Source organism: Cydia strobilella, chromosome 2 (genome assembly GCF_947568885.1).
Source record: "Cydia strobilella chromosome 2, ilCydStro3.1, whole genome shotgun sequence".
NCBI lineage: Eukaryota > Metazoa > Arthropoda > Insecta > Lepidoptera > Tortricidae > Cydia > Cydia strobilella.
In genome coordinates, this window is record NC_086042.1 from 17,884,779 (window position 1) to 17,909,673 (window position 24,895).

At 39.6% G+C, this 24,895-nt stretch overlaps 1 protein-coding gene across 1 annotated transcript; it reads right to left on the minus strand.

Annotated features, from left to right (window-relative positions):
* Window positions 1–319: 319 nt before the first annotated feature.
* On the minus strand, window positions 320–6,143 carry LOC134752757 (uncharacterized). Its single transcript, XM_063688450.1, has 2 exons — window positions 4,787–6,143; window positions 320–790 (listed from the first exon to the last, which is right to left on the minus strand). The coding sequence occupies exons 1-2, from the start codon at window positions 5,819–5,821 to the stop codon at window positions 572–574; spliced, it is 1,254 nt and encodes a 417-aa protein (XP_063544520.1). The 5' UTR covers window positions 5,822–6,143; the 3' UTR covers window positions 320–571.
* Between the last annotated feature and the right edge of the window lie 18,752 nt (window positions 6,144–24,895).

Genomic DNA, 24,895 nt, shown 5'->3' on the forward strand with positions numbered 1-24,895 from the left:
GTGTGTCGTCGTCGTCGTCGTCCCCTGTAACTTCTAAAATATAATAAAACTAAAAAAAAAATATATGATGTACATTAATGCAAACTTCCACTGAAAGTTGGTTTGAACGAGATCTAGTAAGTAGTTTTTTTTTAATACGTCATAAATCGTAAACTGCAATTTACCTTTCATTCGATCAACTCAAATACATATAATATATACAAACGTGAACGCTGCAAACACTCTCTTTTTTGGGCAGTCGTGTAAAAAGTGGGGCTCCCATACAACAGACGTGATTTTTTTGCTTTTTTTGCGTACTGGTACGGAACCTGTTGAGGATTGTAGAAGGACCAGGCAGAATAAAAAATTGTTTAAAAATAGAAATGTACTGTATTCTGCCACACAAGTACATATATAAAAATTAGAAAATTATGTTGCTTGTTTCAAGTTCAAAGTTGCAATGTCACAACGTTAGCTAGAGAGAATATCATCAACAGAGGTCGCCCCCGTCTCGCCGCAGTCTCCGGTGAAGCCTTGCGTTTCGTTACAACATGCCCGCCCACGTTGAAAGCTTGGTCTTTCAACTGAAGAGTTAATTTTCGACTGGCAGTGGACATATTTTGCTGAACGCACGACGGATGATCCCAGACGACGTCCTGATGTCGGCCACGCGATTGATGCCATCAGATCCAGGGATGACGCTAACTATTCTGCCGAGCTTCCATTTCATTGGAGGCAGGTTGTCTTCTTTGACGACGACCATGGTATCGGTAGCCAGTTGACCCTTGGCTTGCCTCCATTTGGTTCGCTCCTGAAGTTCAGAAACATATTCTTTATACCAGCGAACCCAGTAGTGTTGCCTCAATTGTTCGATCCTCTGGTACCGTGTCAGTCTCAATGGAGGAATCTCTGTCAGACAGGGAGTCGGAAGAGCTGTGAGTGGTCGTCCAATTAAAAAATGGCCTGGAGTAAGTGGTAGCAGATCAGAAGGATCGCTGGTTAAAGGAGTAAGAGGCCTTGAATTTAAAATTGCCTCTATTTGACACAGTGCGCAATAAATCTCTTCAAAGGTTAAATGACAGTTACCTAAGACTCTAACTAAATGGTGTTTAGTGGATTTTACCCCGGCTTCCCACAAACCGCCAAAGTGTGGTGAATATGGTGGAATAAAGTGAAACCTAATGCCGGCATTGGCTGCAGACTCAGATAACGTCTTCGCATGGCTGGTAAGGAATCTCTTTAAATCATTGTACGCCCCGACAAACTGGGTTCCATTGTCGGAGTATATGTCAGAAGGTAAACCGCGGCGACTAACGAATCGCTTCAACGCCGCCATGTAACCTTCCGCAGACAAGTCACTACATAGCTCAAGGTGTACACATTTAGTTTTAAAACACACAAAGATCACGATGTATACCTTTATGGTTTGACTACCACGACCCTTTCGAGACGCAGCCAGTATAGGACCGGCATAATCTACGCCAACAACCTCGAAAGGAAAGCCTGGCGTTACTCGCGGTGAGGGTAAGTTGCCCATAAGTGGCGCAATAGTTGCACCGCGCATACGAGTGCACAGGATGCATTTGTAATATGTTGACCTAGCTTGTGTACGACCACCGATTGGCCAATAGGTAGACTTTACGTATGCTAGCATGGCTTGAGGTCCCGCGTGTAACAAAATGATGTGAACGGCATTGAAATATGTCACCGTTATAAAATGCCCTTTCGGCAAGATAGCTGGGTGCTTTTTAACAAAGCTAAAAGGCCCGTTTCTAAGTCTTCCGCCTACACGCATAAGTCCTTCAGAATCCACAAAAGGATTCAGCTTTGTAAGCGGATCTTTGGCTTTGAGTACAGTTTTATTTTTAACATCATCATATGAGCAAAATGATTCTATCTGCGCTAATTTTACTAAAATATTCATAGCCGCATGAAGTTCTTTAGTGTTAAGGAATCCTGAATTTCTCACACTACCCGGTCGTGCGTTATTGATAAACCGTAGAACGTAAGCGGTGACTCGTTTGAGTTTGGTAAAATTGGAAAACTTCGTAAGATTCAATTCTGATAGCGGTCGGTAGCGGGAACTATCTAGTACAGCTTCGCTCGCTACATTTGCAGTGATTACCTCAGCCTTAACTTCATCGCTATCCTTGCTCGCGTGGTGATTTTTGGGCCAGTCCTCTTCGTCATTACGTAGGAATGCTGGACCGTTCCACCAAATATCAGCCGCAGCAATTGAACCCGCATCAAGGCCGCGTGAGACCAGATCCGCTGGATTGTCCTTAGTAGGTACGTGTCGCCAAGGCCAACCGCCAGTGATTTCGAGTATATCAGCTACGCGATTTCGTACGAATACTTTGAGTTGGGTTGGTAGCATTCTAAGCCATCCTAACACGATCATGGAATCGGTCCAAAATGTACAACTGTCTGCTTTCATGCGAAGTGATATTAGCGCTTTTTGGTAAAGCTGTGCTCCGATCAAAGCTCCGCATAATTCCATCCGCGGAATAGTTACCGGCCGAAGTGGAGCTACCCTACTCTTTGACATGAGTAACCGAGTAACTACTCCTGTGTTAGTGATAGTACGTACGTACAAACAAGCTCCGTACGCAGATTGAGATGCATCCGTAAAAATGTGGAATTCCACTCGCGACGCGTGGATTCCTACGACACTACGAGGAATGCATAAGTGGTTTAATTCCGGTAAAGACATTGTTATACTATGCCATTTTTGAGAAATCTCTTGAGGCACTTCATCATCCCAAGAAACTCGAGAAAGCCATAAAAGCTGTAGCAGGATTTTACCCTGAATGACAACCGGCGATAAAAGACCTAGAGGGTCAAATATTTTTGCTATTGTGGAGAGGATAAACCGCTTGGTTATTTTTTCAGGGTGTTTTCCAAAGTCGATAGTAAAATACAAGACATCGGCTCCACTTTTCCAACCTAGCCCTAGCGTCTTACTTTCGTCCAAGTTGCCTAGATTTAGATTTCTAGAGTCGTCATTATGTTCAGTTATGAGCCTAGGTTCATTTGAACGCCACTTGCGTAAATTCATACCGGCACTTTTAAGTACTGCACTAACCTGAGTTATAATGCTGGTGGCCTCTTGCTCAGTATCAGACCCGGACAAAAAGTCATCCATGTAAAAGTCATGGGCAATGATTTCAGTGAGCCGAGGGTCCGAGCAGTCCAGTGATAACTGTTTAAGGCACCTAACAGCTAAGAACGGAGCACTGGCCGTACCGTAGGTGACCGTATTTAATTTGTATACGCACAGAGGTTCAGATGGATCCTTGCGCCAAATGATTTGTTGCAAATACCTATCGTCAGGGTGCACGACTATCCTCCTATACATTTTTTCCACGTCAGCCGTGTACACAAAGCGGTATTGCCTAAACCGTAACAAGATAGCTATGAGATCGTCCTGAATAGTAGGTCCTACATACTGAATGTCGTTCAGCGTTACTCCGGTAGACGTGCGCGCACTAGCGTTGAATACGACCCGGAGCTTTGTCGTGAGGCTAGATAGCCGTAACACGCCGTGAAAAGGCAAAAAGTTTCCTACTATCTCATTGGAAGTAACCTTGGACATGTCTCCCAAAGTCTCGTATTCGTTCATAAAATCTTTGTACATCGGCTTTAATTGCGGCTGCCGTTCTAGTCTGCGCTCTAACGACAGGAAACATTGTTTTGCCCGCTCGTAAGAATCGCCCAACGAAGATGCAGGCTGCTTTAAAGGATACCTAACCATAAACCTACCGTCCGGTAACCGAGAGGTATTTTTAACAAAGTGTTCCTCGCAAGCCCGTTCATCGTTGGTATAATAAGCCGTCGCGGGTTTTATTGTTGCTTCGTCTAACTTCCAAAAACGCGTCAATTCGTCATCTTGATTATTTATCTGAACAAAATTGCAACAAATGCTTTTAGAGTTAAGATTACCAGCATTATGACCCGACACTACCCAACCTAGTTTGGTCTCATAAACTATGGGCTTGTTTCGTCCCAATTTAAATTTATCGTTACCTACTAATTCCCAAAAGACCTCGGCGCCAAGAAGAAGATCTATAGCTGCCGGCGAGTGGAACTGAGGATCAGCCAAGACTAAATGTTTAGGTATGTCTAGCAATGATACATTTACCTTTTCCAAAGGTAAGTCGCATGTAGCTTGTGGAACTACGTAAAATGACCTTTTCATGCTAAAACTTTTGTCAAACAAAGATGAAAACCTTGCGTCACATAATTTATGTAGGGTCGACTTAATATTTTGAATACCAGTTAAAGACACATTTACCTCCCTAATAGGTAAGTTCAGTTTTTTGCAAAAGTCAGCTCTAATAAAATTAGGTGAAGACCCATTGTCCAAAAATGCGCGCGCCATGTGTGGTTTACCGTCGCGATCATATACTTCTACTAGCGCAGTAGATAGTATGACTTGACCTTCTAAAGCAGGATGGGCCGGCAACAAGAAACTGCCGTTAGCACTGCAGCCGGGGTCAGGTGCAGGCTCGTCGTGCTCGCTCGGACTGCTAGGAGTCACTTCTATCGCCGGCATTGCTACTGGAGCCTTCGACGGTAACCTATCCACGTGTATAAGTGAGCTATGACGTAATGAACACGACTTGCACGGACCACGTCTACAATACTTCGCTATGTGCCCGGGTTTTAAGCAATTCAAACATACTTTCATCCCTTGAACCTTATCTGCACGTTCTTGATTAGATAACGCGAGAAAGTCGGGGCATTCAAATAACCAATGACCACGCTTACATAACGGACATTCATATGTAAAAAGTGGGCTACTCACAGTATCGGTTTCACGTTCATCTAGTCCTACGAAACATTTTTCCTTTACCCGTTGCACGGCGGAGCGCGCGTGCGCCGCGGAGGCAGCGCCGGCGCCGGCGGCGAGCGGCCAGGACGCGCGACGTTCGGGGCCATCCATCGCCATGGTTTCCAATAGATCCGCACGATCGCTGAGGAAATGTATGATAGCATCGAAAGTAATTGTTTCGCAACTAGGCACAAACTCCTCCCACTCTCGTCTCGTAACATTGTCAAGTTTTTGACATATTATATACACTAATAATGTGTCCCAATGGGTGGTTGGTTCATCAAGGGTCGCTAACGCACGTATATTTTTGCATATCGCGTCAATAAGATGCCGAATAGCTGTCGATGACTCCTTGGTAATTGGGGTTATATTAAATATGGCCTTGATATGATTATTCACCAATAACCGCTTATTGTTGTATCTGTCGCATAATAATTGCCAAGCTATTTTATAGTTACTACTAGATAATGCTAATGATTGTACAATTACCGCGGCACTGCCTTCTAATGAAGCCCGCAAATAATGAAACTTGTTTACATCATCGATGGAGTCGTCATTATTAATCAAACTATCAAATGTGTCGCGAAACTCAAGCCATGTATCATACGAGCCTCCAAATTTGGGTAAAGTAATGGTAGGTAACTTACATTTTACATGTGGATGACGCCGTGTATTATTGTCGGAAACCCCATCGCTAGGCGCGACCTTGGTATGCATGGTTACTAATTCCTTAGCCGCCGCGACTGACGAGTAGTACAGATCCTCGAAATCAGACCTCTCGTTCAATTGGGCCTCGTCATCCTCCGCCATATACTCCAACTTGGTTTGAATCTCGTCATACGTGTTGTAAACACATTCTAATTTAGCAATCCGAAGTTGCAGTTCCGTCACCTGAGCCGCACACCATACTTTTTCGGCTAACTCGCGTATATAACCTGAAAATTTAGTTAATCGCGACTTAATATGACCCCTCTTCTTAGTTAACTCTTTAAACAAGGCTTCATCCATCTTAAATTGCACTTAGTATTTACCTTCTTAGCACTATCAACACTCTGTTTCACCAAAAACACCAGCACAATGAACCGGGAACATAAACAAACACTTTCTTACGAATTTAATGCTAATTACTCCGATGTTGTTTACTATAAGCAGGCCGGCTAAGTTATGGCGATAAGTACCTATGTCGGCCGGGCGCACCGTTAGATACCTATGGCAAAAAAACGTTTATCGGCGCTCGACCGATGCACTTATTATGCAATTATGTAATTGAGATTTATTTGAGTTTTAAAGTATGATTTATTTGTATCGTGGTTTTTTAAATAGGTTACGGTTATTGTTTAAAGGCCTAATATAGGGTTTTTAAGCATAAGTTTCTTTGTAAATTGTGTCAAATAGAGGAATATTATAGAAATTAGTTATTAATGCTTCTTACGTAAAATGATTGACATATATTAAAGGAACGGACTCACTTTTAGCTCTTCTTAACCTGTTCACTCCTTATCGACGTCGTCGGATTGTAGTTTTCCGGAATAACGGTAGAACAGTTGAGCACTTCGTAGCTGATGGATGAAGATATAGCCGCCTCGGGATGTTTCAAGCTGCACTCCTCACTGGAAAGCCGGTATGTTGGATGCGCAGGAAATATTCCACACGATGCGTTTCTTCTTTGTCTCAGCCGTAATGGCGGTCCTTGGACCTTAATATCTCGTAGCTCGCTGATTCAAATAATTATCTGGCATCGAAGACCATGTTGAGGATTGTAGAAGGACCAGGCAGAATAAAAAATTGTTTAAAAATAGAAATGTACTGTATTCTGCCACACAAGTACATATATAAAAATTAGAAAATTATGTTGCTTGTTTCAAGTTCAAAGTTGCAATGTCACAACGTTAGCTAGAGAGAATATCATCAACAGAGGTCGCCCCCGTCTCGCCGCAGTCTCCGGTGAAGCCTTGCGTTTCGTTACAACAGAACCCTTAGTGCGCGAGTCCGACTCGCACTTGGCCGGTTTTTAAGTTAACCAACCAACTAAACAAATAGTTCGCAAAATTGGTTTTCAAATAGATTAGCTTGCGTTTTACATCTTATCCTCTCAAAAGTAAAGAGGGCTTAAAATAATGATAATTTATATAAATACTTAAGCAGTAAACATGTTAATAGGAAGACTTACTGAGCCCCATATTCATTACCAGCTATATATCGTGTTAACAGCGTGCTAATCCAATAAGGCCTGGCACAGATACTATGGACCACCAAAGGGGTCTTGGTAATCGATTAGACCGATTAACGTGCGGAATAGAGGCGGAAACTGAAGGCAATCCAGAAGACATCCTCCGTTTCGTGTCATAAAAGCTAAAATTCGATACTTCGCCCCTTCCATCCTGTGACCATGGCTCTCTAAGGTGTTTTTATCTATACGGAGCCTTTAATCAAGCTCTATGGTATTAAGCCTAATGGTAAGTATAAAAGGAGAAGAATGGGTCATTTTGATTATTCTCTTTCTAAGTAGATAACGTAAATATAAATATTTTTTTCAACACACGATTTCCTTGACGAATGACGGAATAAACGTCATAATCGCGGCAGTAATGCGGCTTCGAACGTCACTCATTATATGAAGGCAATTGATAGAGACAGCGGCGGCAACAGTGACACCGCAAACGTAATGCAGCTGCAGTCGACATCCGAACATCACCTTAACATAAATGTGTTAAAAACACAGGATGGTTGTAATTTTCGTGTACTTAATACATATTATTAATATCTAATTACCTACCCAAATTGGACTGTCAGTTTTTTTATTATTTAGAAGTATATTTATTAAAGGAATTAGCAATACATGTGTTAAAAACGAACTATCTATAAAATTAAACTAAAAACTAAAACTAAATAAAACTACAATAAATCTAGAAAATGTGGCCCCTTTGGAATGGTGCCGAGCATGCTAGCAGCATTTCCCCGCTGTGTTGCGATGCTAATACGTTGCGCGAGAAAGCTACCAGCTCTTCGGTCGCCAGTGAAGTCGACTAATCATTTGGATATCTCTTTAAAAAGCTGTAGAGCATTAGGATCCCAGGGGCCAAGGGTCTCAACCCCAAAGCGGGGCCAAGACCCCTGTATTTGAGAATTTACCTGAGTTATATTGTGCAGTTTGAACAAGATAAGTTTTGATGCTGCAGCTCGAAACAGCGATCTGGTGTTCATCTTTTGAGCCACGAGGTACGTCTTCTTGCTCGTTTTTATTTGCCTTGGATTTACCCCTGTATTATCAGCTGGAGGAGGTTTGATCAACTTAATAATCTTCAAATTGTACTTCTATGTTTAGTTTCGTACACAACTGTGTTACTTAGAAAGTTTAATAAATGTATTCATTCATTGCACGTGTACTCGTATAACTTTTACAAGGCACAAACAATAGATGAAAGCAACCACCACTCCTTACATTATATTACTATGAGTTCCGGGAATTCCAAGTAAGACGTCATTATAAACTTTGCTAATTACGACTTACGAAGTCTGTTTCTTGAAATTCGAGTTATAGTGTATAGATTTGTATTATCATTGCCTCGCAAGGAAATAAGATTTTGTTCGAGTTACAGATACCGCTGGGGAGACAGTATAGAAGCCGATCTGCGTCAGTTTCAAGCCGATAAACGGCGCAGGATCGGGAAAAGTGGAGTGCTCTCGTTTCGGAGGCCAAGACCCTCTGTGAGTCGCTGAGCCATAATTATTAGATAGTTAGTTCGAGTTACAGTCAAAATAATTCGAGATATTAGGGGTTCGCGTATTTAGGGGTTCAGCGGAAGGGAATGGCATTTTTTTCGACTTACTGGGGATTATAACTTAAAGAGGTTCGAGTTACCGAGATTCCACTGTAGTAAGGTAAGGGGGTAAGACTATCACGTGTATTGAATCCTCAAACTGTTTGTCTTGCCCCGAGCAAAATAAACTACTTATGTTAGTCTTAGCCCACCTTACCTTATCTTAAATGTTTCTTCTTTTTTGCACTCTCTGTAGCACGCTGTCATTGGTTACTCTATGCGTTCATAAGATTTTCAGTATTCTCCTGTACACCCACAGTCCCACATCTCAAACGCCTCTAGACGTTTACTTATAGCTTTAGTGAGTGTCCATGACTCAGCACCGTGCCAATCGCACCCTGGAAGAGATTCGGAGGGACTTCGACGATGTGATCGCCCTGGTCGTTGACAATACAGCGAGAGAGGTAATCACTCATGATTTAACCAGAACTTCCGCGTAACTTAATCAATTAAAAAGTTATATAATACGAGTTTTCGAAAGAAACATTCCATCGCCTTTTTGCCTTTGTAATGTTTTGGGCGAAGTTGGCGCACGAATTTATTTACGTCTTACGTCTACTGAAATATAGTTCCTATAAGAAAACAGTGCAGAGTTTTGAATGATTCACGGTTAGTTTCACTAGACTTATATTGACCGGGATATAGACCGTGATTAAGGGATATAGACCGTGATTAAGGTAATCACGGTCTATATCCCGGTCAATATAAGTCTAGTAAAACAGTGCAGGTCAAAAAAACGGGCAAGTGCGAGTCGGAATCGCCCACCGAGCACCGAGGGTTCCATAACAAATTTAACTTTATTTTTATTTCTTTACAAATGTATTTAAGATTTTGTCCTGTACTTGTAGTGTAAAACGATATTTAGGTACTTGCCAACTTGGCCGGTTTTTTTTTATGCGGTTGGAGCTGAAGACATTAAAATAGCCTGTTTTGCTGCACTACTATTTATGTATATACATAGACGACCGCATTTCTTAAGTGTTTTACCTATTTACATATCACATTTTTTACTATCTTGACAAAAAAGCTTCCTCGTAATACCTATTTTTGTCACAAATGACTTACTGAAGACTCAATGTGACACATATCCGGGTATGTGTGCGGGGTCGGGAACCAAACCCGGTAATCCACATTTGCATGCTTCGTCGTCGCTGCATAATAACAAGCCGCCAACTTTATGCGAACCGACAACTAAAACTAGGCCGATATTTACATATCATATTTATTTTAAAACAAACACCAGTCTGCGATTTCTAGCGTGGCATTTAGGTACATCCATTTTTTTTTTTTTGTATTTATTTATTCATGAACAATATAATTGTATTTGAATGTAATTACATGCTAAGTTCCTTAAATCTAGGTCCTTAAATCTAAGAATTATACAATCTAACATGCAGAACAATATCAGACGTATTTACCTAAATTAATCTAAATTAATTACTACCAACATTACGTAGACAAATCACTAAAGTAGGTCGTGAACTCCTCTATAGAATAGAAGCACTCTTTCAGCAGCAGTGTTTTTAATTTATTTTTAAAGATAACAAGGCTATCGATATTCCTCCACTCACTGGGAAGCTTGTTGTAGAGCTGCACACTCTGAAATTCTGCGCAATGGGTGACTATATTAAGTTTAGGTTGCAGTTTACAGTGTAGGTATTTCCTTCTAGTACTTACACGTATCTCCCTCTCTTCATTAGTCTCGTACTCCTTTAGACTTTTGACCAGGTCAGTGAGGAGCAGAAGGATGTACAGACACGGGACAGTTAGTAATTTAAGGTTTATGAAGTATTCCTTGCAGGACTCAGTTTGTGGAATACGCACTATAGTCCTCATGGCTCGCTTTTGGATAACAAAGGCTTTATTTATATTATACTCATAGCTGTTGCCCCAGCACTTGACACTATAACGAAGTTTTGATTCCACCAGTGCATGATATATCATCTTGAGGTATCTTTGCTCCACTATGTTCCGTAAACTTCGCAAGATATAGCAAGCCGAGCTAATGGAGTTAACTATGCTTACCAGTTCGTTTTTCCACGTGAGTAAATCGTCTATGTAAGTACCGAGAAACTTTACACTGCTTACGTTTTCTATCTTATCGCCACAGAACGACAAATTCAAATGGTCCCTTTGCCTGACTGTAGACCTCAAGAGCATTGCGCAAGTTTTACTGGGGTTCACCTTTAGGTAGTTACAGCTGAACCACCAGTCAAATAGTTCCAACACTCGATTGGCCTTTCTGTTCAGAGTCTCAAGTGAACTAGCACTTACAATTGCATTAGTATCATCTGCAAAAACTATTAAGCTGATATCCGGAATTTCTTTGCTGATGAATTGTATCAGGTCGTTTGTGTAGAGCACAAAAAAGACTGGGCCCAGGATTGAACCCTGTGGTACTCCTCGCAATAATTTTATAGATTTGGATTTGATAACATTCTCACAGTTACCTTCTACATCCGTAATTTCCACAAACTGTGTTCTATTGTGAAAGTAAGATTTTATAAGATTTAAGGCCTGGCCTCTAATGCCGTAGAACTCCAGTTTCGCTATGAGAATGTTATGGTCGACCATGTCGAATGCGGAGCTTAGATCCAAAAATATTGCAGCTACTTTAAGCTTTCCGTTAAGTTTATTTACGACTACGTTTATTAAGGTATCAATTGCTTGAGTAGTACCTTTGGATTTTTGATATGCATATTGCGTATCGCTCAGGATTGCGTTCGAGTATAGGTGAGCCATCAGCCTACTCAAAACAATTTTCTCGAGAATCTTGGACAAGGTAGGCAGCACCGATATTGGGCGATAATTCGTTGGGTCAGTTTTTTGCCCTTTTTTGTGGATTGGAATTATTCTGGCAATTTTAAATTGGTCAGGAAATACCCCTTGAGAAAGGCATTTATTATATAAATATGCTAATGGCCCCGCGAGAATTTCCAGATTTTCTTTTATAATGGATAAAGGAATGTCGTCGTGACCCACAGATTTCTTAGTTTTCATATTTTTTACGATTCTAATAATTTCTTGGGCATTTGTATCACTGAAGGTTAAGTCGTTATTTTGCCTCCGATTATTGTTTACTAATATATTTATAGCTAAGTTGGGGTCAAGGAATTGCCCCCTGCTACTTGTGTCTTTGTCAAATACACTAGAAAAGGTTTCTGCAACGTCGCGAGGATCGCTTATGATTGTGTTGTCTATCTTAAGTAACAGCTTTTGGCGACAGGTAGTAGGTAGCTTATTCCTATGTTTGTTTACCACCGTCCAGATTGTTTTAGATATATTAGCGGCATTTTTTATCTGGTGAGTGATGCAATTCCTTTTTGCTGCGTTTATTATTTTTCTATACAAGCAGATATACCTTTTTCTGTAGTCGGCAATGGATTTGTCTATACTACTTATGTTTCCACTAAGCAAAAACCTCTTCATCTTGCTCGAGACTCTCAGGCCTTTGGTTATCCAGTTTAATTTGTTTTCTTTTCTTAAGTTTATTTTCTTCTTCTGTTTTTTAAAGGAATGAGTAAATACCGTGTTAAAGTTGTGAATAAATTGGTCAATTCCTAGTGCGCGCCAGTCGTGTTCCATTAGTTTAGTTTTAAACGTAATCTTGTTTCCCTCGGATAGGGTTCGGCTATCCCTGTACAATACTTGCTCTTTCGCCGCAAGGCCCGTACTCTCCACTTTTAGACGGCACGAGATTCCTGCATGCCCGTCACCTAAACCGTTGTGATCCACCTCTGTTTCGATCACGTAGTCCTCCGGCAGGTTGGTCAATATGTTATCCAAACAGGAAGAGCTCGAATCCCGTTGAAAGGTAGGTACGTTTATAAGGTGCCTAAAGTTGTAACGCTTAATAAGTGAGAGAAATTCAGTAGCCCTGTTGGTATCATTTAAAATATTTATGTTAAAGTCTCCCATCAATAAACATTTCTTGTCGAAAAAGTGCTCCATAAACTTTTCTAATCGATCCATAAACATATCGAAATTTTTATCTACCGGATTCCTATAACAACAACATACACAGATATTCGTTGACATATCTTTAATACCGCATAGTTCAAAACTTTCACATTTATATAGTTTTTTACATATTAGCAGATCCTCGACAGGCTTATTAGTTTTTCCGACAATTAAGCTACCCCCTCTTTTTTTAGTTGGTCTGGTATTATAGCACATTAAAGTATGATTATTTAAGTTAAATAAGGGAGCTGTAGCTTTGTTAAGAAAGTGTTCGGTGATTCCGATAAAATCATACTCGACGTCAAGACCTCCGAGATACAACTCAAGCTCCTGTTTTTTATTGCTAACACCACAGAGGTTCTGGTGGAAAAGGTTTACGTAAGTGTACTCTACTTTAACCGTGCTATCACGCAGTACATTATTCATATTTGGCAGATGTTTGACAGATCCTAAAACATCCACGTTAGACACGAAAAAATGATAATGCATTTGTTTTCTCTACTACAGAGATATGTTTTAGCAAATTTACAATGATATTTCTCATGCCACTGTTTTTAAGTTTACCATTCCACGAAGAGAACATGTCACATGTTAGATTTAAGTTGGGATCAATAAAAATTGAGTAGTTATGCTTCAGAATATCGTTATACAAAAAAGTGTTAAAAGTATCTACCCTAGCATTAAACAACAAGGCGCCACATATATATGTCGGACACACAATAATAAGGTTCGTATTACTTAGCTCTTTTAGAACCTCTCCTGTTTGTTTTACCAGTTTATAGTAGTCTTGTGTGTTGCAGAAGTCCCGTTCACCTGTTAGGATTACACAATAGTCGTTTTTTGTTAGGTTTTTTGCCTGAACGCTCACAGCACTTAGCAGGTCCTGTAGCCCGCTACTAGGCAGGATGTGGTGACAATACTCGACATGCTGTAGTTTATCTTGTCCTTTTATTATTTGTAGAATCTTATTTCTGTTGTTGTCGCTGAAAAAGAGAACCTTGTTTTTCGCAGCCTCATGTGCTGTCTTAGATGTATCTGCCGTTTGTGTCGAGGGTAGTAGTTTTCCAAATGTATCCAGGTGCTCCGGTGGGCTGCCGGAGTCGAGCGTTGACGTGAAGTACGTATTTCCAGGTGATTCCTCGCATGACCTTGAATTTTTACTTGTCTTAGGGGTCGGTGACTGATTGTCCAAGAATATTCTGTTGAAACTTGTTTTGGTTTTGCTCAGCCTGTTTCTTGGTGTTCTGTGAGGGGATGCCACTGTTTCATTTTAATAGGTTCCTGTAAAAGTCACACTTCTTGCGCGTTTCAGATAATTCGTCCTGTAACCCGTAATTTTCGTTTAGTAGCTTTTGCACTTCGTTGTCAGCTCCCAACAGCTTTTCTTCTAGGTCCTTTACTTTTTTTTCTCAGCTCGTCTACTAGGAAAGTCTGTATTTGCGAGTCCAGGTTTGGCAAGCTCCTGGTACTATTATCATTATTATCAATTGAGAGCGACGACGAAGATGGTGACAATGGCATTGGTGATTCTGAAGCTACATTATCTCCTAGATCTGGTAAGGTCTCAAACGAGTTATGTGTTGGAATGTTCACACAAGTTGGCTCTTGAAGTGTCAAATCAGGCGTATTAATAGTTGTGACAGTAGCCGGATCTTGTATGTTTGCAGTATTTTTCCCTGGACGGATGGTGAGTGGTTGGTTAGGTAAGTGGTCGATGATATCCTCGTCAGTGGGCTCTTGGAGGTCTTTTGTGTGTGAGCAATGAGGGTGGTGGATAATGTCTAGGGGTAATGGAAGAGTGCTCTCATTATTCTGTTTGGGACTTGAGGGACATTTCTCTGTTAGTTGTTGTTTTGTCTCCTCTTTTGGGGCACTTAGTATTTTCCCTTGTGGGGGACATGTTAGGATTTTAGGTGAAATTTTCTCCTTGTTTTGCTTATCTAGACATGGCTTGCATTTCCATTTCTTTTTTGCATCTAAGCTCCTTAATCGATGTAACTTTTCAGAAACACCTGCACAGTCGAACTCATACCTTTTCTTACATTCAATACATAGTATTGTGCCTTTAATGTCAACTTTAGATTTACATTTATGGCACGTGACTGGTGTCGCTATTTTTTGGTCACTGGTGGTACTCTTTATAGTTCTTCTTGACGACATGGTTATATTGACTTATTGAGCTGGCAACATTAAAATCGTAAATATAAGTGTATCGGAACGTACTTGTCAAACGTCACTGTCACTTTCTGTCAGTGAATATTCAACTTCCAATCAGCTGTCCGTGTTCTCGTTATTCGTTGCCGAAAACATACGAATCATTTGAATATTTCGGTGTTTTGATTTGTAATTCTTTGTGTAACGGCTATAAAATTAATCTTACCAGTGTCCTTGCCTCTAGTTTTTGCCTCCGTGTGTTGTCTCAATGTGGAAAACCAGTAAATAGTGTCTTCTTCTATCATTGGATGCACAGTCGCGAATAAATTCAACTTGTAAGTAATTATTTGCAATTTATATAGTTAACAGGTCGTTTAGCAAGTGTTTACATGGCTGGTGTTGCCATGCCATCATTATAAGTACTTAGCAAAGTTTTATTTAAATAAATGGCAGATATCGAAAGATGGCAGTAAATTCACTGCCATCTATCGACACACTTTCAAACTAAAAATGAAGATTTATAAATACGGATAAATGTTTTTTTTTATTTGCATTAATTATTTTTATATGATTTTGACCCATGTTCTTTCACTGATATGCGTTAAAATTGTTAAATAACAAACGAAACTGGCAAAGCCCTATACGAGAGTAGGCCAAAGGTAGTGGCGCCATCTGATCGAGAATCAACTTTTCGTGATTTCCGAGGCACGTTTTTTCCTTAGACTGTATCCATCTATTATATATGTACTGCCGAAGCAAGTACAATTCAAGTATAATTAGGGGGTAAGTAAACAAAAGATCCCTATGGGTCAAAGTGTATCCGCAAGGGCCCCCGAAACCATAAGATAAGTATAATTGTAACTAATGCCTTAGTTATTTAAAAAAAAAAGTTTAATTTTATAAATGATAATATTGTCTTCGGTGTTACCGCGATAGTTACTCATGAAATAAAACTATGAAAACGGATTATATCGCGTATATTGAATTTATAATACATCCCGACGTTTCGAACTCTTTACAGCGTTCGTGGTCAACGGGTGACTGAGGAAAAATTACAAAGTGCAAAAATACGCACATACTAAAATAATGAACAATCATAGACTACAAACTTAAAGGCTGGTTGTACATGCAAAATCGGTTCATAAGGCTAGTTATACACTACAATTATTTCCAAGTAAAGATATATATATATACGCGATAAAAACTACGCCGGCTCCAACCCTACACCACGGACCCGAGAAGATTTAATTCCCTCCTAAATTGTAGGAGGGTATCCCAATATGGGACCGGCAACAAACTCGGCGGGACACATCTTTTCAAAACATCAGAATGTCCAGCATGGACCTTAGTGTTGGATGATGCTGGACATTCTGATGTTTTGAAAAGATGTGTCCCGCCGAGTTTGTTGCCGGTCCCATATTGGGATACCCTCCTACAATTTAGGAGGGAATTAAATCTTCTCGGGTCCGTGGTGTAGGGTTGGAGCCGGCGTAGTTTTTATCGCGTATATATATATATATATATATATCTTTACTTGGAAATAATTGTAGTGTATAACTAGCCTTATGAACCGATTTTGCATGTACAACCAGCCTTAAAGTTTGTAGTCTATGATTGTTCATTATTTTAGTATGTGGGTATTTTTGCACTTTGTAATTTTTCCTCAGTCACCCGTTGACCACGAACGCTGTAAAGAGTTCGAAACGTCGGGATGTATTATAAATTCAATATTCGCGATATAATCCGTTTTCATAGTTTTATTTTATAAATGATTTTATCTGTTGATTGATAATAGGTGTGTAAAAAAAAGATGCTAAATAATATTATACGTTGTTGTTCGGTGTTAGTACCCACATACATTCGAAAGTTCAAGGAAAAATGTTCAACAAAATATGGCGGCATTAAATTCTCACCTGCTTATTGGACACAGATCATTCTTCAAAACAGTAGCACTTCTGTCTTATAATTTTTTGGGTAAGTATATTAATCGATTTTTTCAGAATGATAAGCAACTTTACCACCGTAACTTAGTTTTATCCGTAATTTTGTACGACGCTTATTGGAGCGTAAATTTAACCACATCAATAAAAAGCAAATTACAGGCTAAATGTAAAATCCGGCCAAGTGCGAGTCGGACTCGCGCACGAAGGGTTCCGTACCATTACGCAAAAAATCACGTTTGTTGTATGGGAGCCCCACCTAAATATTTATATTATTCTGTTTTTAGTTTTTGTTGTTATAGCGGCAACAGAAATGTTTGAAAATTTCAACTGTCTAGCTATCACGGTTCATGAGATACAGCCTGGTGACAGACAGACAGACGAACAGACAGACAGCGGAGTCTTAGTAATAGGGTCCCGTTTTTACCCTTTGGGTACGGAACCCTAAAAAGCAACATTTTGCTTATGAATCTGACAAGCCATTTGGGATCAGATTTACATCAAAATAGATTTACTTTAAAACACTACTTGCATCTTTGTCAGTCGAGTAATAATCGTAGATAATATTTAACTACAATGTTTATTATTTACCTACCCATATTCAGACTTAAGTATTTTTTACGCCCACTGTGCAGTGCTGTGTTAAAGCCCCGTTTCAAAATTCCGTTATCTACTGAGCTACTGTTATCACCTTAACAAGTAAAATTTTAAAACGTTATTTAATTAAGCCAGACTTACTAACACACATAGGTACTGTTACTACTGTTTCAACGTTAACCTATGTGCCGGTTCGAAGGTCGCGGGTTGGGTTCCCGGCTCCTGGCGGCTACAAGAGTTTTACGAACAATAAAACTACTGAGATTAAACCGCTAGGAGGAAGATTTATTTTTTCCAATTGTGAGGCTTTTTGAGGCGACGTTTGTCCGATTTACGGCCGTTAGCTATGTACGAACTACATAACCATAAATAAATAAATTAAACACCATGATCGTAGACTTCTCCATACGGAAGCTCATAATATAATTATGTATATAATTATCGACGACCGGTCTGGCCTAGTGGGTGGTGACCCTGCCTCTGAGGCCGATGGTCCTGGGTTCAAATCCCGGTAAGGGCCTTTATTTGTGTGATGAGCACAGATAATATATTTGTTCCTGAGTCATGGGTGTTTTCTTGTATTTAATAAGTATGTATTTATTTATATCGTCGCCCAGTATCCATAGTACAAGCTTTGCTAAGTTTGGGGCTAGGTTGATCTTTGTAAGATGTCCCCTAATATTTGTTTATTTATTGTGTGAAGAATGTGTATTTATTAGGTATTCATAGGTACTTACTTTTTATTTTAACATACTGAGTGCCGGGAACCCGCTCGGCGGGTTCTCTGTTCGTAGTCGCTTTCCTCCACAAAGCGGGAAAACGCTGGGATCGGCTACTAATGGCAGTGAATGTGAAAAAAATGTGTTCTCATTTTTAAACCCTTCACAACAACGTGGACGTAATCAAATTTGTTTAAATAGGTGTCTTCGTATATTTAGTGTAGGTACCTAAAGGGGGTCGTCCAGAAATCATGTGATCATAATATTTGGCCTATTTTTGAAAAAAATACACGTGTATCTTCTCTGTAGGTTCATTACCCTTCTCGCATCACCCAAGCTCGTGGACTTCAGGGCAACCTTTGCTATTGAAGACCAGTCAACGTTTATTAAAGCAATCATGATCAACATGGACCTTAAGGGTCCTGATCAACATGGACTTTCAGACCACAAACCACCAACCGCCAACCAGGCGCCCAAACAAGCAGACCCGTATGACTTTCGACCATTTTTAGGGTTCCGTACCCAAAGGGTAAAAACGGGACCCTATTACTAAGACCGCTGTCCGTCTGTCCGTCCGTCTGTCTGTCTGTCACCAGGCTGTATCTCATGAACCGTGATAGCTAGAAAGTTGAAATTTTCACTAATGATGTATTTCTGTTGCCGCTATAACAACAAATACTAAAAACAAATAAATATTTAAATGGGGCTCCCATACAACAAACGTGATTTTTTTGCTGTTTTTTTCCGTAATGGTACGGAACCCTTCGTGCGCGAGTCCGACTCGCACTTGTTGACCATAGCCGATATAAAAGTGGAATATCTACTCGAAACAATTTCAGAGTTCGCTAAGCAGGATCGAATTAAACATAGCTAAGGAGCAAAGGTAAACATTTGCCTGGTTTAAATTTAAAATAGGTTGATTTATAGAGGCGAGACTTTCCAGGCTCGAGGGAAATACTGTGGGACCGTACACCTGACACTGACATGTTTTACATTACTCATGTGTCGGATCTGTACATAGGTACGCCAAATTAGCATAGGCACAGTAACAAATTACGAAACCGACCTAAAACTAATTTCCTCTTAGTACTTACCTAATAAAGTACCTATTAGCATAAAGAAATATAAGCAAATATTTAGTCTTGAAAAGGCTTGAAGTGCAAAAGTACGGTCCGCGCGGCGCCCGACACTTCAGTTTTGTACCTATAGAAAGCATCACCTGATCACTCTTACGTCATAGAGAAAGAAGTGTCGGGCGCCCCGGCCCGGGCCCGGACCGTTGTCGCGTGAGTCGTCCTTTAGGCTTGACCTAATCCAAAGATCATCAAAGAAAATACACATAGTATAATATATGTGTGTGTTCAAGAAACAATACTTACGTTGGCTTGTGCGACGGTGAAACACACACACACACCAAAACTTCACACTAGACCAAAAGTTGTAAGTATAATCCTACAACACCAAGTCTACTGTAGTCAGGTAAAAAGATCTAATAGTCATACAGCTAGCTACTGTCCGTCCAATATTTTACACGAAGTCAGCAAATACTTACCAAATACCCCGGTTTACTCTTCAGAGAAGTTTCGCAAAGTTTGTCAGAGTTCGAAACTATCTTTGTAAAGTTACATTTTACGCGTGACTTATTTCCTGATTGAAGATGCTGAAGCTTTGACGCACTTTCAACTACCTCCTATCGTAAATAGTAAATTTTTGCAGTAAAACCTTAAATAACTAAGAAAGTTGTAATATTACTATTTACCAGACATATCTCTCCAAGAGATTTTTCTTTGAATCCTACAATTAGTAGGTCTCGAATATTTTTACCCTTACATTAAGTATAAAAACGGCCCGGAAGATTTAAAAATGTTTATTTTTATTAGCAATCTCACCATACAACTAGAAAACATTTCACGATTTATTGGAAGGATTTGCCTAGAAACGTTTCCGTTCAAGGATGTCTTCTAACGAACTCTCGGCAAACCCGCTCTTCGCGATAGGGTTGCATCTAACGGAGAAGCTATGGCAATCTAAAAACTACATTTTAAGTAGGCTTTCCATCAAGTAAGACTAGGGTCAATCGCTATTCGCTTGTCAGTCAATAATTAAAAAAAAACCTGACTCGATGTCCTTTGATGTCTGTGCCTTTGATACATGATTCGTAAGTATTTTTAGAGAATTAAGGGCTGGTATGAAGCGAAATTTATGATGAATCGTGATCACCTCGGATGGATTTCAGGCCTTAATATACGTAAAATAAAAGGGCTCTCTCTCTGTTTCCAATATTAAAAGATAAGTTATTCATAAACTTCGAGATTTCAGAGATTTTTTAAACAGCGCAACCCTAACACTAACACGAGGCACTTGGAAGATAGCATCCCAATATCTCTTTCTCGCTTTAGCTTGCTAGAGGAAGAGTTACGAGACTCAGTGTTTTCTTGTCGACATAGTTTGGGAGCCACTCTGCGCTTATTTGAGTTTACGCTCCGCTGACTATTGCAACAAACTTAGGCAGAACTCCGTCAGTGTCAATAGAAGGTATTAATTATTTGATGCTACGAAATGGCTACAGATTACATATAATTGAAGTTGCTTGTCACGCTTTAAACATAACAAAATTTGCAATACATTGTGTCTTGGAATAAAATTTAAGTGTGCTAAAAATCTTTAAATTTTTTAAGTCGCTGAACAAAATAAATGTTGGTCAGTTGAGGAGTACTGCCTACAGTTGAATTTTTTGCTCGTGTTACAGGCCACACACGGTATACCTACTTAATTGTTTCTTAGTTACATTTCAACGTTGCTTGTTATTTTCAGTAGGAGCCATCTTTCCGTAGGAACAAACCCTATTTTTGCATTGATGTGCCGGACTACAATCGAAATCAAATAAAAAAGATATACCTATTACGATATAAGTAATACTTGTAAAAAGATTGTGTATTATTGTGTGACCGTAAAATTGTAAACACTCGTCAGTTTACAATTCGCTAAATGACGGTAGGAAGATTACAAACTAACCAAACCGTTAAATTGTAAACTAACGGGTGCACAATTTTACGGCGTCATATGTACAGTCAAAGAGTTGTTGATTGTTATAGGTAGAACAAAATACTAGAAGTTTTACTCTAATGGCGTTATTCATAAACGCGTTACTGGCTGGTTGGTGGTGAATTAGCTATGAATCAGCGACGGAATATATATATATAGACATCACTCTCCATAGAAAAATACATAATTTTGTGTGATAACGTCATAAGAAAACATCGCTTTCGTAAAAACTAGTGACTACGTCAATTCTTAGGATTAGTTGTCAAGCGGACCCCAGGCTACCGGTGTTCATCGATTTATAAGACGTTATCACGTCAAAAATGCCTTCCAAAAATGACCCAAGCCACACTGACACTGACAGCTGAGCAGCCGTTCTCTATTAATATGTTGTTATGGTTAAGTTCAAAAAAGGTTAATATATCTAGCTTTTAATTATACCCAATAAACAATTTCCCGCTATTAAAAAAAAAGTTGTGATTGGTCAATAATACATTTTGATTGGCTATCTATAATCAAATTCTATGCGTCAAACCTCTTGCGCGGCGTTGCAATATTTTGGCGTTGTCAAACCTTACAAGGATATATAATATGATAGTAACCAAGAGGGAACCAATTCATATAAATATTATTTTGATGCTTATTTATTGTTAAGATTACTCATGTCTAAACTTTGTATGTGTATATCGGTACATTCAAAAGTTGAAATATAATATTAATGCGTAGTATGTATTTTGGAACAGTGTCAGTACATACAGACTTTTATAAAATGCCAGTGGTCAACGTTATAGTAAATTATCAATTTTATAGTAAAATTATATACACAATCGTCACTTTAATCAGTAGCACCAGGTACTTGCGACAAATAAGAAGATTCATTACCTACAGTATGGTACACACATTACACTATGGTAGTAAATATAATTATATTTACATTATTGACAGGGTTATAGCTAACAGCGCTTAGTAATATAGTAAATACAACAGGAAGTTTATCGGTAAGAAATTTGCACCGTACTTAATTAGTCTACAACAGTCTGTTAATTTAAATACCTATAATTATTTATCATGTTCAGGTAATTCCTGATTACCTGAACATGATAAATAATAATTATAATTACAATAAATATTTATAATTACAGAATCAGAATCACACACAAACCAATTAATCCCATCCTTTTTCTTGTGTTTAATTAAACTGTTGCGGCACCATTTTACCGCACAAGAAGGCATTTATTGTGGCTTTCTGAATTAATAATTTTATATGGGCTGACATGTTATGCCACCATAGACATAGTATAGTAGTTATAGACATGAAACCGAGCGACCAGGGGTAAGAGAAAGACATATTCATGTATTGACAGGTTAATGTATGGCAGCATAATCCTTTTTCTCTTTCACTCTTATAAATTTCGGTATTTCGCCATCGCCTCCTACCTATGCTGCCATAACCCGACCATGAAAAAAAAAACCCGGTCGGTGATAATTAAAAACCATCCGGGTAATGACTTAGTTTTCGAAGGCGGTGCCAAACCAAAAAAAAGACATGTTTAGTTCTTGCACTACTAACTACTTCTCGTATTTGTTTTTCTATTTGGCAGCAAAGAAAGTTTTTGTTGGTTTGGCACCGCCTTCAAAAACTAAGTCATTACCCGGAGGTTATTAAATTGCTTATTATTAGGTATTAATTACTTTTTGGCAGAAATTTGCTTTACGACGGGATAGGGACTGGACAAGGCTAGGGGGTGGGGTATATAAATATTATTTTGTGCTTTTCAGTGGGTTGGTTTTTTGAAGGCGGTTCCCTTTTTTTTAAAGAATTTAAGTTAAATTTTTACTTATTTTTTTTTACTTATTAGTGATAGTTTTTGTTTTGTTTAAATTTTTTATCATCTTTTATTATTTATTTATTTTATTTTACTTTTTAGCGTTTTATTTTAGATTTTGGGCTAAAATATTAGTTTGTTTACAGTTAGGTTCCCCATTTAGTTTTATGCTAGTAGGTACTCTAGTGTAGGCGATGGCCAACCTCAATAATTATTCGCGAAGAAACTTTGACGTTTCGGTGCTAAACGATTTGTAAATGTAGTTAGGTCTAAATATTATGTTTCGTCCTATTGTAACTAAGAATTAGTTTACCTAGACACTTCCACTCCCAGTCCCGGTCCCACTCCCATTCCCAGTTCCAGGCTCCAGGACTCAGACTGACTCCGACTACCGCGCCCACTCGCACTCCCACTCCCACTACCACTATTTCATCTTATCACAAAATTTCATGTAAATCAGTTTCAGCAAATCAAAGACGATAGGTATATCGATAGCAGCGCCACCTACCGGGTCCAATTGATTTTTCAAACCATCCATGTATACTTAAACCTTCTCCAGAATGTAACAAACACTTTTCTCAAAACCGCTGTGCTCAACAAGACGTGTTGGATGAACAAACCAGCGTGTGCCTATGTTGTACAACCAGGGTTCAGCATCAGCTCCATCTTGGGTACTCCTCTCCTAATTGCTCATCAAGACGTGTCGGTAAGTTTAAGTACGTGTAAGTTTATAATCAGCACAGATACGAATCGAGTCGCTCGACTTGTCGGGCTTGCGGCGGACAACATGATGCAGCCGGATGCAAATTTCGCGTATACGTATGTCGTGTATGTAATCGGGAAGGCCACCTCAAAAGAATGTGCCCTAAACTTGGCGCGGGCGGCGCGAGTTACACAGACGGCAATTACTTGGAAGAAGTAAATGATTCGGATACCGACGATAGTGTCGAGGTAATTACTCCCATTTATAACATAAGGTGTTCAAAAGACTATAAACCGTATACGTTAACCTTACTTGTTAATAATAAAGAATTGGAAATGGAGATAGACACGGGTAGCCGTATATCGTGTATTAGTTTAGATTGCTATCATAAAATGTTTAAGAACTGTGATTTAATAAATTCTAATCTGTTTTTGCGGTATTACACCGGTCCGCCCGTAACGGTTGTAGGCAAAATAAGGCCTTTTGTTAAATATAAAGATAAGGTAGGGGAATTCAATTTGTATGTCATGAATGATGGAAGGACATCTTTAATTGGTCGCGAATGGTTGGAGGAGCTGGATATTGTACACCGCGACAGTTTCCAGTGTAATAGTATAGTCACGGGAGGTAAATTTGATTTGCATTCATTCAGTTCCAGATACGCGCAGGTTTTTGAAGACGGGCTGGGGTGCTACACGGGCGAGCCGGTGGGCTTTCGACTGCGAGACGGCGCGATGCCCGTGTTCTTGCGCGCGCGCCCCCTGGCGTTCGCTTTGCGCGAGCCGGTCGACCGCGCGCTGGACCAGATGGTGAGTGACGGCATCATAACCCCGGTCGAGTGTTCGGACTGGGCCACGCCAATTGTACCAGTAGTCAAGTCGGACGGCTCGATTCGTATCTGTGCTGATTATAAACTTACGCTCAACAAATGGCTAGAAATAGATAGGTATCCTCTGCCTAGGATAGACGATTTGTTAGTAAAATTAAATGGCGGGGACAAATTTTCAAAAATCGATTTAAGTCAGGCTTATGCGCAATTTCCGTTGGATGATACCAAGAAGTTTACCACAATTAATACCCATAAAGGCCTATTTCAGTATAATCGCCTCGTTTATGGGCTCGCGTCAAGTCCTGGCATCTTCCAACGCAAGCTGGAACAAATGTTTGCTGACTTACCCACGGTTGGGGTCTATCTAGATGATGTGATAATAACAGCGAAAAACGACGATGAACATTTAAAAATACTTTGTCAGGTTTTTGACAGATTGCAAAAGTACGGTCTGAAAATAAAGAAAGAGAAGTGCACTTATTTTGCAGAGT

What these genes read in the sequence shown, in the direction of transcription:
- LOC134752757 (XM_063688450.1), bottom strand. Translation starts at nt 5,821, where the DNA reads ATGGATGAAGCCTTGTTTAAAGAGTTAACTAAGAAGAGGGGTCATATT. An exon ending in ATGAACGTGAAACCGATACT is followed by an intron (nt 791 to 4,786) that starts GTGAGTAGCCCA and finishes TCTGAACTTCAG; the next exon opens with GAGCGAACCAAATGGAGGCA.